Raw genomic sequence first — 13,744 nt, forward strand, 5'->3', positions numbered from 1 at the left:
ATAATTTACTAATCTTTAATTATTATTATTTTCGAGATGTACATTTACATTAATAACCTGCAGATTAAATTGATTTAGATGCTTAGTTATCGAGAAATATTCTGATGAAAATTTAGAATCATAGGGCCCAATATTTTTTTACCGTTTATTGATTAAACAACAGCCTTACTACACAAAAAAGTTTGTGAAACTCATGCATTTCTTCAGACAATCTTCTGGTGCTTAAGTTTTTGGTTTAACGATAAAAAAAAAAACATTGTGGTGGACTGAATCATAAGTTTTGCCGAGTCTCCACCGATATGGACGCTTAACACTTTTCCAGGCATAGTACGATTTATCAACCACATACGCGCCAATAGAATTTCAACTTTAGCTTTCCGATTTAAGGTTCAAATTAGATTACACTTTCAGGAAATGTTACTTGTCTTCAAATAAATCATCAAAGCTGGATTAATTGGAATATATTTGGCTTTTTTGGGAAAACCTTGTAGATTGGTGCGGCCTGGAAAAGGGTTAAATAACACTTGCACAGTTTGTTCTAACGAATTAGTTGCCAACTGTGCTTGGTCTAACTCTAAAGATATTTACTTTAAAAAACAGTTAACATATTTCTGCACTAGCAAACACAATAATTTCAGATGAAAAAATAATAGACATGCAGTTTATAACATTGAGTTTTATTGCACCTATTTACAAAATGTAGATCCAATAGATCTATTATTTACATACATTGAACTAAGTCCCTATTGTATATCAAAAGTAGACAAATTTTTGTTCAATCCAGTATTCCTAATACATAAGATAAACAAATTATGTTCATCTAACAACATACAAGCAGCACGTAGCTTTGTCATAGCAAACTTGACATATTGATCCTTTGCAATAATGCATAAACTATATTTAGGAATATTCCGTCCTACTTGCATTGGCTGTCAAAACTAGCTCTTGATGTCTGAAAAGAATTTTTTTTAGTATTAGAATTAACTTTATTTCTTTAAAAATAAAATAAAAAAGTGATGATTGTCAAAGTTATTTTTGTGATTGGAATTTTTAACTAAGTATGTAAATCACCTCTTTATAAAACATTTTCTTCTAAATAATGTACTTAAACTTGGTCTTATTTTTCTAAGATTTGGATAAGGTATTACTATTCTCATTTGTTATTTCTCAAAGTGAGGGATAAATGGGGGTGACGAATTAAGTATATTGAAATATCTCTGCATTGGTTAACTTAAGAGAAAACAGAAAGCTTAAATATTCACATTTGAAGGCGCAGGTAGGGCAAGGTATTCTCCATTAAAAAAATATATATATCTTTATTTGCTCGAATATGGTAACAAAGCAAGATCTTATGGCTAAGTTGTACATGCATATTCAACCTGCATGCAGGCGTGCAAACCTTGTGCTAGTTTTATTCGTTAGGTTTGGCACTATAGCATTTAATTTAATTTTTTGCTTGTTTATATTGGATATACGCAGAACTTGATGCAGAAATTTTTCTTTATTTAAAAAATAAATAAAATACAAAAAAAATACTTCAAGCCCCCTAGCTAACAGAAAAATAAACATATTTACAAAAAATAATAACTGTAGCGCAAACACAAACGAAGAAAAACGCACACAAAGTTTGTATGGAAAGAGCTTGCCCTACCCTTCGCCTTAAACTTTTTTTCTATTTTATATTATATTATAAATCTATCATATATACACCGTGTTTTTATTTAATTCCGTTAACTTCGGGGTATTGGTAACTACGTTTAAGGAAACTAAATGGCCTGGTTAATTGAAAAAAAAAAACAAAAAAAATATTTTTTTTTATAAAAAGTAATAAAGTTTAGTAGCAAATGTATGAACTCGTACTAAACACTAATCAATATGTAAACAAGCCCTAAGGCAAGTGTACACGCTCGTAGGGGCCTTATAAGATAAAAAATAACCATAGATTATCCCCGAAATAGAGTTAATTAGAATGCAGGTGTCTTTGAGAAAGTTACCTACTTAATTTAAGCTCAGGGGCACACCCTTGAAATTAACGGAAAAAAACACGGTGTATATCTACTTGAAAACTAAATATAGACAGGTACAACAAAATTAAATCTTGTATGATCACAATGTACTTACGAGTAATACATAATGTATGTATATTTAATTGGAATACTATCTTTATAAAAAAAAAGTTGATAGTACTTACATCTTTTAATAGTTATGGAATAGCAACAATAGGCTAGATGACAATTTTTTATGAATGGTATCAATTGTTCAGGTTCGTTATTAGAATCAAATGTCTATATGGGACCAAAAAGTCATAAATGATAGTCAAACATTAAAATTGCGATTTTGTCGGTGAAATATTGCGTTTATGTATATATTTGCTATACTTACAATACTTTTTTTGGTTGGAAGTGTAAGGAATCGAATGGTACCCTAACTTTATTCTTTTTGGAATATAAAAAAAACCTTTAATTTTGAAATTTTTAGGTCCTTTATTTTTTTATCATTTCCATATATTTTTTAATAACATTATTGCGATAAATTGCTCATTTGCTATCTATTTTACTAGATTTTGTTATAAAATTCAACATGTGTCATCATCCCTATAGTGTGAATTAATTGACCGAAGCGTAGCAAAGGTCTTTCTTTTGACTCGGGCAATTTGCTTTTGTATGTCCGGAAGTTCTCCTCTATAGGTCGCAAATAGTCGCAATTCATAACCAATAGCGTCTCTAGCGTTTAAGAATATTGTGAGTTCACTGTGACTATTGTGAGTTCACATAATGACTCAAAGAAGTAGGTACCTAACTAAGTACATACTTTTATTTTTACTATTTTTAAGCTTATGAATAGCCGGGTCCACACAGCGAGCACACGCGCGAGGCAATTTCCTCACGCACAAACCGGCCAATGCACGGCCGAGGCACGTCTACTTTGGCCGGTTTGTGCGTCATGAAATTTTCCGGACCCGCCTAATCACTAGTAATACTTAGTGCACATAATTATGGTTATAAACTAGATAGGTAGTATATCTAGTTTAATATGATGTTCTTTTAAATTACAGGTACTTAATTACTATGTGCGATTTATTATTTATAGCCTACTACTAAAAACTAAATCTATACAGGTACCTTGTAAAGCTTCAACCCACTTAATCTTTATATATTTGAATTTTTATGCCACTCCTGGAATATGGAATAGTTAAAATAAACTAGTTTGGCGATTCTGTGATAAATTTCGCCTAATATAGTAATAGTAGTACCTAGTAATACAATTACATGTGTGAATCACCTAATAGTAGATGTATAGATGATTATTTTGAGTTCCCTTATGAGATCTTCTAGGCGATTTCTCAGGCGAGCATAATATATCAAATTGGTCTAATATCACCTGAGATCATCTGAGTGATCAGTACCCCTAGTGTAAATAATTTCGATTTCGAAACGTGACGTACGCGTTTGCGTTAAGTCTCATTTTGTATGGGTTTTTGAACAGCGCGCCAAGCGGGACGTTTTGGAAAGTCAAAAATCTCATACAAAATGACACTTAACGCAAACGCGTACGTTACGTTTCGCTGTCGATAATATTTACACTAGGGGTACTGTACCCCTAGTGTAACTAAATTCGATTTTGAAACTTGACGTACGCGTTTGCGTTTAGTCTCATTTTGTATTGGATTTAGGAAGAGCGCGCCAAGCGGGACGTTTTGGAACCTCAAAATCCTATACAAAATGAGACTTAACGCAAACGCGTTCGTCACGTTATGATGTCGATCAAAGTTACACTAGGGGTACTGGTAATCTTTGCAGATACCTACGGTTTTGTGCACCATTACAGTCATGCTTTTGTGACAGTTAATCATCCTGTCATTTATAGACTAAGAGCGAGCCCCGTAAAATTGTCAATGAATGATTACAAGAGCAACAAAACCTGTCTAGTCTAGTGTCTGGCCAGTTTGCTATATCTACTATCCTTATTAAATCTGGGCATCTGGCAGCTGTTAATCGGTAGAGGTCAGAGTAAAACTTTCCAGAAAAGAAAAAGAGATGCCATTGCAAGTGAGAAGTGCCGAAGCTGTCTCATTTATAGAGTGTGTCCTATATTTTAGCATTGGGATATACAACATAGCGCAGGCGACAGCAAATATAACGTTAGACGTCACGGCTCTTGTTTTACTTCAATAGAAATGCCTAGCAATTCTATATTCGCATGAATTATGTAAGTCAGAACTTTAATACGAGCATCCTTCAAATGGCCTGAATTCTCCGATCTCCACCGATGTCATAAGGATCTAGATCTATGTAGTCCCGTATTATCCCGGATCTAGTACCTTTTAAGGATAGTATAGCTAACTAATTTGACAGGTCTCGTTGCTCTCGAAATCGTTAACCTAATTCCGGGGCTAGCTCGGCGTCTATCATGCAACGTGTCTCTACTCTCTGGACATTGACAGAGATCCCAAGTAGATCTCCTCAGGAATTGTTCTAATATGGTAAATTATTTGATGAGATAAACATTTAAAAAATATATTTTTAAAGTTAAATTAATTTAAACAAATCATCAATAAATAGGAAGATACTGCATTAGTCGTGCACAATGACGATAAGATTAAAGTGACACTAGTGACACGACATACTCTTTAATTACCGTGTATCTACATACAGGCTGTTCCGAAGTATTAAATCGTAAATCATTTATTTCTCCGTTAATACTGTTTCGTTTGTGACGAGACTTTTTACATAGGTTAGAAATACCCTAATCGACACGTCCGTCCTATTCATCTATGTCCAGAGGGTAGAGACAACGTTGTATACTCTACCTACAATTTAAAACAAACAATAACAATAATTAGACAACTGATACAAGAAGACATCAGAAATTAGTTATTTACTATATAAGTGCGAACAAGTAGGAAACACCTATTCGCACTTGTATTGTTCAACCTTTTACAGTATGTACATATGGCCCTTTAAACACAGGCACGGTAAGTGCTTATTTCTGCACTAGTGCGGGAAAGTAGCGCATCATATGCACTGTAATAGTACATTACGATACAAGTGCGAAAAATAGGAAATTCGAAACGAGTGGCGATAAATTGAAACACAACCGAAGGGAGTGTTTTAAATCGACACGAGTTGCGAATTACCTATTCGCACATGTATCGTACAACGTTTTACAGTACATATGGCCCTTTAAATGTTCGACATAGGAACGTAATATACTAAACTTCGCACTAGTGCGGTAAAGTAGCACCATCTGTACTGTAAAAGTATTTTTCACCACACCACTGGTAAAGGCCCTCAAAAACGAATGAGAAAGTTACACTTTATCAATCAGATGCAAATATTGAGTTATTTCCTTATGTTAGCTGGTAGAATTGACTTTTAAATGTTTTTTTTTTCGTTTGCATTTGATTTTGGCTTGATTTTTTTGGTATTTCATAGTTAGTATTTTCCTCGCGTGGGTGTGGTGATACATTTTGTATTTCAATCGGAGGCAAAATTTATCTAACCCTAGTGCCTTAAAACCCTCGCAACACTTAAGATTCCACTTCTCGAACCTTCAATTTTGAAAACTTTCGCTTGCTCGGGTATCAATATTAGCACGAGCGGTATAACAACAATTTTGCCCCCTTGTAACACAAATAATAACTATTTTTCGGGAATTGTAAAAGATAAATAGGTAAACATAATTAAATATATTAAGCCTGAAAGCGTTAATTGAAAATTTCTGAACAACTACATCAATGATACCTTTAACAATTGAATACCATAAGTAGGTAGTGTATATGTGATGTTACCTTTGCATCTTTTCCTTGTATTTCTGTGTATTATATGACTGGAAAAACTGTTTTCCATATTCGAAAGTAGCTATCATTATAGCACATGCTGGTGCTACTTTAAATATTCGAGGTAGCAAGCCTGTGAAAAGCCCTTTAACGCCATGGTTTCTGTAGATATTTTTAGCGATGTCATGCATATTGGAAGCCCTCTGACGATGTTTGGTGTCTGTAAATGACAACAATTTTATTGTGGGTTAATACCCATGAAATTCCTATTGATGTTAATTGTTAACAATACAAACATATTACAGCACAGGTCAAAATTTAATGCTTTTTACTCTTAAATCGACACAGAATAGGGAAGATCGTGAGTTCTATATACATGGTGATTCATGAAACGTGATCAGGACTAACCCTACATATTCAGTAAATGGTAATGGGCCGTTCACCATCGCATTGAAGTAAAACAATCACACCTTCATGTTTTAAACTTTTTTGGTTCGGACAAATTTAATTATCTACAATCATGGTCACCCTAGGACATCAAGTTGATAAATATAAACCTTAAACCGTTATGACAGAACTATGATTATGAAGAAAACAATTGTTAGACTTGAATGAGTTTCTAATTTCTAATATAACCAGATTCTGGTGACATTCCATTTGATACTTGTCATTGATAAAGTAAAGATTTGACGGAAGTATCCTAATTGTATGGTGTCCGTCCATGTATGTCGTTAATTAATTGACTTTTTTTACACTAGATTTTGTTTAACGTTCATCTCACTAATACTGGTACGAAATAGTTGGTTATACATATACAATTTACTGAATGCGCATGGTTGATCCTGTTCACGTCTCTTAAATCATCCTGTAGTACTCTGCTATGGTATAATAAGTACATTTACTAGGTAGATTTTTTGTTGGAGGTATAAATACCGAATGACAAACCTGAGTAAATTTCCTTTTCACCCAATTCTATTTGTTGGTGTGTCTTCACTACATCAAAAGGTAGTGTGATGAAAGCAGCCAGCTGTAAAGATAATATTTATATTACAGTACATATGGGGCTACTTTATAGCACTAGTGCGAGAAGTAGCATATTACGTTACTGTGTCGAACATTTAAAGGGCCATATGTACTGTAAAACGTTGTACGATACATGTGCGAATAGGTAATTCGCAACTCGTGTCGATTTAAAACACTCCCTTCGGTCGTGTTTTAATTTATCGCCACTCGTTTCGAATTTCCTATTTTTCGCACTTGTATCGTAATGTACTATTTCATTATATTTAAGATAAATAACAACACATGTGTGTTGTTATTATTTCTGTTGGAGTGAAAGAAATAATACTTGTAGATCCTTTAGCAAATCTTATACTTTGTGTATCTTAATGAAATTCATGATCTAAAAATCTGAAACTTCTTTAAATAATAATGGTGTTCATCATAATAAACCCGATTAAAATATTTAAATTAAGTACAAATACTTACACTGCCTGCAATAGAACCACAAAAGAAATTGAACAAAAATGTGTTTTTCTCAGGATTTGCACCGGGTGGACTGAACTTTCTTTTTACAGTTTCAAATGTTGTCCAATATATACCTGAAATTAAAGTAGGCATAGGGATGTCACTTATATGTAGGTTTTCTATGGTATTAAAGTAGTGATTTAGTATATTTGTGAGTGCGGCTGGCAAAACGTTACACTTTGTCGCTTGCCATAAGGACGCTTTGTCAGATTATTCGTATAAAGATACAAGCAAATCTCGTTCTTATGGTAAGCGACAAAGTGGGGGACGTTTTGTCGGCCGCGGTCTCATTTATGAGAGTAAAAAAGGCATTTGAAATACTTTACCCGAAAATGGCACATCTCTGAGAAGAGTAGATCCCAATCCTCTAAATAACCCTCGGTAACCTTCGTACTTCACAACCTGTCTTAATGCAGCATTAATTTCTGGAAGAGCAAGTGTGATTTGCAATTTACTTGGAATTGGAACAACTAACCCCTCTAGTTAGTCTAGTGGTAAGTATGGTACGATAGTACTTTTTAACTCCGTGATCACGGCACCTGGCAGCTGTTCGTTGGTGAGGGTCAGAGATGTAAGAGTAACAGACCAGCAAAAGGAGGCGTGGCATTATTTGAAAAGAAACCTTTGTAGGTAACAATAAAAAATTATAAAAACAAATCCGACTACGGGTCTTTTTGACTTTGTAGAGGAATAGAACCTACGTCTTTCTGGTATCTAGAAAAATGGTGTTCCACACATTAGAAACACATACTCAGAGCCGAAAACAACACGTAAATGTTGACCGAACGGATGCTGCTCTTGTCCACGTACCACCAGCCAGGGTCTAGGGTACGAGGACTATTTATAATGAATGGAATACAGTTATGCAATATGCTAACTTTAATTTAAGATGCTGGTTTTATTAAAAATTATGCCTAGCATTGTCCCAGCTTTCTTTGCTAAGAATTGGCGCAAGCGCTTATTTTTACGCGAATCCCATCTAGATAGATTCATAGGAACTTAATTAGCAACCTGGATACCTACAGTGCTGAAGTATTGACGAAATATCAAGAGAAAACTTACGCCAATTAAAGCGATTTTTCACTTTTTCACACATCATGGTTTGGACGTCACATGGTACTACTTTTCCCCCAATTGAAACGCCTGCCAATATTATATTCAAATTAAATATATAATCAGCCATATAGCCATATCAAAGTCAGAGCTCAATAAATTGCACAACTTCAATTGCTTATACTACCTCATTTATTTTGTTAGCCTGCTACTCTGATCTCCACTAATGAAAATATGCCAGGTGCCCAGATCAAATAAATATGACTAGCGCATGGGGTATTTGCAAAGATTTTTACGGTGCTGTCTCTTAGACGATAACTTAAATGATAGCTTAGTTTTACCTGAGTAAGTGAGTTTTTTTGACTGCATTTTTGTTCTTATCAGTTCAAGTGGGCTGACAATAGTCACAGCAATGGTCCTTGCTGTTGCACCAGACATTAATGGTATCCACATGGGTTGATCAGCTGAAATATTTTAAGATCCATGTTATCCATTAAGTATGATATTTACGATTTTAAGGTTGCAGATTTCAAAAATAATTATAGCAAATGTTTTGCATATTTAAGATTCCGCAGCAGCTCGGCCGAATTTCACCTTCCCATACAAACGGAGTTCATTCTTATTTTAAAACTACGTGTTGAATTGTAATGAAACTTTCCACATACAATGACATGACCACCTCCACCTTACAGAAAACAGCAGCCAAATAACACTAGACCCTACTCATAGTGTTGTGTTTCTGTCGGTGAGTAAGGTTGCCAGAGCTCAACGAGGGGGGGCGGGGTTACGGTCGGCAACGCGCATGTACCATCAGGCGGGCCGTATGCTTGTTTGCCACCGACGTAGTATAAAAAAAAAAAAAAACATGAGGTATATATACATATACCTTAATTACAGGCATAGGCCTGTAATGTGTTTATAAAGCTTCAGCTTATGAAACAAATGAAATAGAGCAAAAACAAATTTTGTATGAAAAACTTAAATTCACTGTATTTTTTTTAACTGTGTTATCTGAAGCTACATAAACTATTTACAGGCATACATATACCTTATCCTATTGTAAGTAAACTACATTTGTGTGGAAAACAGAGCTAGCTGGGGATTTTATGAAATTTGGGAGGGACATAGGATAGTTTTTATCACGGAAATTGACATTCTATGCAGACAAATGAGTCTGCAAGTGTTTTTAACACAATAGGTATATCTCCAAGTCTGCAACCTACGTAACAAAAACTGCCATGTTTCTGGCCCAACTCTTGGTCGTCTTTTAAAGGGGCATAAAATGTTATCGATAATGTTTACATTCCAAGTAGTTTCAGGGCCCACTTACCTATTCACTCACAACCAGTGTTGGCCATTCAAGAATAAAATCATTATGTGAATAAGAATTCGTAAGAATAAAATCATCTTGATTTTATTCCAGTCCAGTCAACTTTTTGCAATAACTCAAAAACAGCTAAACTGATCATGTCCGCTATAGTTTTCATTTAATGTCTTTCTTAAGCTCTACTTCCACGATTTTTTTAAAGTTAGAGGGGGGGACACATTTTTTTTTTCTTTCGGAGCGATTATCTCCGAATATATTCACTTTATCAAAAAATGTTTGTTGAAGACCCCTATTAGTTTTGAAATACCTACGATACCCCACACTGTAGGGTTGAAGCAAGCACTTTACGTGTAGGGGAGGTACCCTCAAAAAAATTAAATTTTTAGATTTTATTGTACGACTTTGTCGGCTTTATTGATTTATATATCCATGCCGAATTTCAGCTTTCTAGCAGTAAAGACCACGGAGCAAAGCCTCGGACAGACAGACAGACAGATGGACATGGCGAAACTATAAGGGTTCCTAGTTGACTACGGAACCCTAAAAATGAACTTTCATATGGACTGTAATTTGACACTAGAGGTATAAGTTAAAATTATGAACTTAATGAAGTATTATGAGATTAGTATCCTTAATTTATTAAATCATGTAGGAGCAAAAGGAAGAAAGAAATAATTAAATATATTTTCCATGAGTTTGTGAACAGAGTAAATAGGTTTATTAATGCTAATTGTAATTGATTGCATATTGTAATTGATGGGCTGCTTCCTAACAGGTCTAATAAAAATGAAACTTACTTGTCTTTGTAAGGTTATTATATAATGTTTTCGTTTTGTATCTAAGTTGTTCATATGTGACAAAATATATCACAGTACAAGGTAGAGCCAAAATCAGTGTTGGACTCAAACCAGACCATAAAGCAGGAACTCCTTCTAATTTAGCAATTTTATAGAAAGCATCCTGTAACATTTAAAAATGTATTACTTAATGATATTAATCAATTTTACTTAAGTCCTGAAATAATTAATTATTAAGATAAAAGGATTAAAAGCATAAAGGAAATATAAAGTTAAGACAGATTATCAGAGTAAATAATAAAAACAACATGATAATAAATAAAAGTTTAGGTACCATAGTTCCGTGGAAGTGTACTCGGCGTGGTATCCAACCTGTTTCACCACAGGGGCATAGATGTTCCATCAAACCATTGCAGTAAAGGTAACATTTATTCGACAATAATGCCTTCTGTTGTGCTTGCAAACGTATTTTAACCACGTCCAAGGGAGTCACTGAAATAAAAGTACGCTAATTTATCAAACAAATAATATGACGGTCACATTAAAATACATATTCAGAAATTATTCGTACTGAATAATGAGGTTACAAGTGCACCGGAACATGCTGATGCCATTTGCTGAAACGGTGTAATTCGGAATTGGGGGTCATCTTCCCTAATCATTTTTTTCTAAAAATCGGCTGCAACTGTAGATAAAAGGTTTTCAATCAGTATCAAGATTTAAAATAAAGACGATGTTTTTTTTCCGGATTTCATCATATGACAGTATTTTCTTTCTTGTCTTGGTTTAGACGAATGTCAGTAATGTCAGTACTATCAGCTGTCAGTCTCAAACAGAGCTAAAAGTGTCATAAATTACCGCACCGGACCGCGACCTTGTTGCGGTGCGGCGCAATTTCGATCGTATGATGGCTCCTCTGCATGATGGCCCAGCGTAGGCCAGTCCTAGGGATACATTTATGCGTTAGAGGGAGCAAGGGATATTGCTATCTCATTTCACGGCATAGCTGCGTCCCTTGGACTGGCCTACGCTGGGCCATCGTGTAGAGGAGCCCTGAAAGCTATTATCAAGGCCAGTCCAGTCGAGACAATTTTTTGACAATCTGATTAAATAGTCTGATCAAATTAGGCATGTATTAGGCCGCCAGTATCACTTTATTAAGCGCCAATTACATCCACCCTTTCCGAAATCAGTCCCGATTTCGCGCCTGATAATAGTTTTCCGTTTCACGTAATAGTTTATTTTTCAAATTTTGTAAACGATGTGCTGATATTTGGTGAAACGGAAAAATACTCTTTCTCGGGCCCAAAATCGAGTCTAATATCAGGCCTGATAAAGTGTGCATGTAATTGGCACTTTAGATTGAAAGATTATAACGAATTTATAATTATTATGTAGGTGCGGTGCTCTTCGGTGCGGACACAAGAATAATAATTTGTGGCGCTAGCATATGCGATTGGGGGTAACATTCTTAATTTAAAGCGCTTTAAGCTCACAAAAAATCTATAAGATTGTCCTGTAACTGACTTGTAAAAGAGCCCGTGAGGCCTACTTGCAGAATACATTTTAGAATTTTGTGGCCAATTTCTTTTCTGTTATCGGTCGATTTGATCAATCCAGTCCTGACTGAAGTCCGGTGATCCGATGATGGGCATGCACGATGCACGTCGCACCAGCTGACAAGAACGCATCGCACCAATTCCGCTCATATTCATTCTTTTAAGACTATGGCTTCGCTTCGCTTTGGTATTTCGCCAGTATAAACGTATGATGAGCAGCAGGAACGTATTAAATACGACTAAAATTGTACGGTTAGTATAAGACACAGTGTACGGTAACTTTGTTAGGTCTTGTAAAGCGGTAGCTGGGCTTTACAAGTAGCACGTGGACTACCAGCCGTTGACTCCAAAATGGTGGTTAAACACGATTCAAGACTACCATTACTACATTAGTTTATTGTATAATAAGTTATCGATATTACACTTTACACAATATTAATGAGTAAAAAAACAAGGGAATTAAGTAACTATCAAGATGGCGCTCGAACCGGAAGTCTTCGCTCATATGAAAGCTGCATCGAATCAATTGACAGCTGTCATTTTCAAATTATAACAGTGGAAAATGCAATGTCAAACTGGACGTTGCCGAGCCGATGACACTGCCAAGATTTATGTAATTTGATCCCGCTAAGCAGAGATGTGACTTATTTGAAATACTTGTATTTCAAATGCAAATACAAAATGCAAAATACCTATTTTGTATTTTGTATTTAAATACCTTTTAAAGAAAACTATTTTGTATTTAATTTCTAATTGTTTTTGGGACCTATTTTCTATTTTCAAAATACAAAATACTTTTTATTAGGTGAAGTAAGTAGGAGTTACAATCTCTTCTGACGTTGTTACAATCCTTTCAACTCTCTCATTCTTTTATGGCGACCGGTCTGGCCTAGTGGGTAGTGACCCTGCCTATGAAGCCGATGGTCCCGGGTTCAAATCCTGGTAAGGGCATTTATTTGTGTGATGAACACAGATATTTATTCCTGAGTCATGGGTGTTTTCTGTTTTTTTTTTTTGTGTATTTATTCACTATGAATTTTTTGAAACAGGGTTTAACACAATGCCACTATTGAAAACCTCTAGGGTTTATATAATAGTTGGCAAGATCGCGCGGACCGATCCGCGTTTGGTAAATACTATTATTACATACTTAGTTATGTTTTCCTGTCGAAGCTGTTATTGTATCTATCGTTTAAATATCGACCTTATGTATATGTGCTTAAGTATTTATAAATATTTATCATTGTCTATTACCCACAACACAAGCCTTAATGAGCTTATTACTGTGGGACTTAGTCAATTTGTGTAGTAATGTCCTATAATATTTATTTATTATTTTAACATGGAACTGGTGAATCTGTTTAGTAACGCCGCAAATGACCACAAGCGTAGCAAGAGATTAAAAATGTTGAATCTTAAGCGTTGCAAGGGTTTCAAGGCACGAGAGGTAAACAAACTTTTCTGCCCTGGTGAAACACAAACGAGACGTTTTCACCAACCAACGAGAGGTATATACTAGCTGTAAAATATTACAAATATAAATTAATGCTTTTAATAATTGACCGTTAAAAACCATCACTTAAAAGTCCATTCAACCGGTAAACATGAGGAGACACAAAATTTGTACTCTAGAGGACTGATATACACACTATTTTTAAAGAATAAAGAAAGCCTTTCCAACTTGTAAATTCCGAACAATACT

General features: G+C 34.9%; 1 protein-coding gene across 2 annotated transcripts; it reads right to left on the bottom strand.

Moving 5' to 3' along the window:
* Window positions 1–660: 660 nt before the first annotated feature.
* Window positions 661–11,377, bottom strand: LOC133516151 (probable mitochondrial glutathione transporter SLC25A40). Of its 2 annotated transcripts, none has more exons than XM_061848929.1 (9): window positions 11,055–11,368; window positions 10,818–10,975; window positions 10,484–10,646; window positions 8,701–8,823; window positions 7,633–7,731; window positions 7,268–7,380; window positions 6,725–6,806; window positions 5,792–5,999; window positions 661–952 (listed from the first exon to the last, which is right to left on the bottom strand). In XM_061848929.1, the coding sequence occupies exons 1-9, from the start codon at window positions 11,143–11,145 to the stop codon at window positions 901–903; spliced, it is 1,089 nt and encodes a 362-aa protein (XP_061704913.1). In that variant the 5' UTR covers window positions 11,146–11,368; the 3' UTR covers window positions 661–900. The 2 variants fall into 2 exon arrangements, with proteins under 2 accessions (XP_061704913.1, XP_061704914.1); XM_061848930.1 differs by lacking the exon at window positions 661–952 and adding an exon at window positions 1,950–3,176 and having other exon boundaries at window positions 11,055–11,377.
* Window positions 11,378–13,744: the final 2,367 nt, after the last annotated feature.

The sequence above is a fragment of the Cydia pomonella genome, chromosome 3, assembly GCF_033807575.1.
Source record: "Cydia pomonella isolate Wapato2018A chromosome 3, ilCydPomo1, whole genome shotgun sequence".
Lineage (NCBI taxonomy): Eukaryota > Metazoa > Arthropoda > Insecta > Lepidoptera > Tortricidae > Cydia > Cydia pomonella.

Coding starts and splice junctions, on each gene's coding strand:
- LOC133516151 (XM_061848929.1), bottom strand. CDS start 11,145: ATGATTAGGGAAGATGACCCCCAATTCCGAATTACACCGTTTCAGCAA. Junction 10,976..11,054: donor ACTTGTAACCTCATTATTCA/GTACGAATAATT, acceptor CTTTTATTTCAG/TGACTCCCTTGGACGTGGTT. Junction 10,647..10,817: donor TACACTTCCACGGAACTATG/GTACCTAAACTT, acceptor TAAATGTTACAG/GATGCTTTCTATAAAATTGC.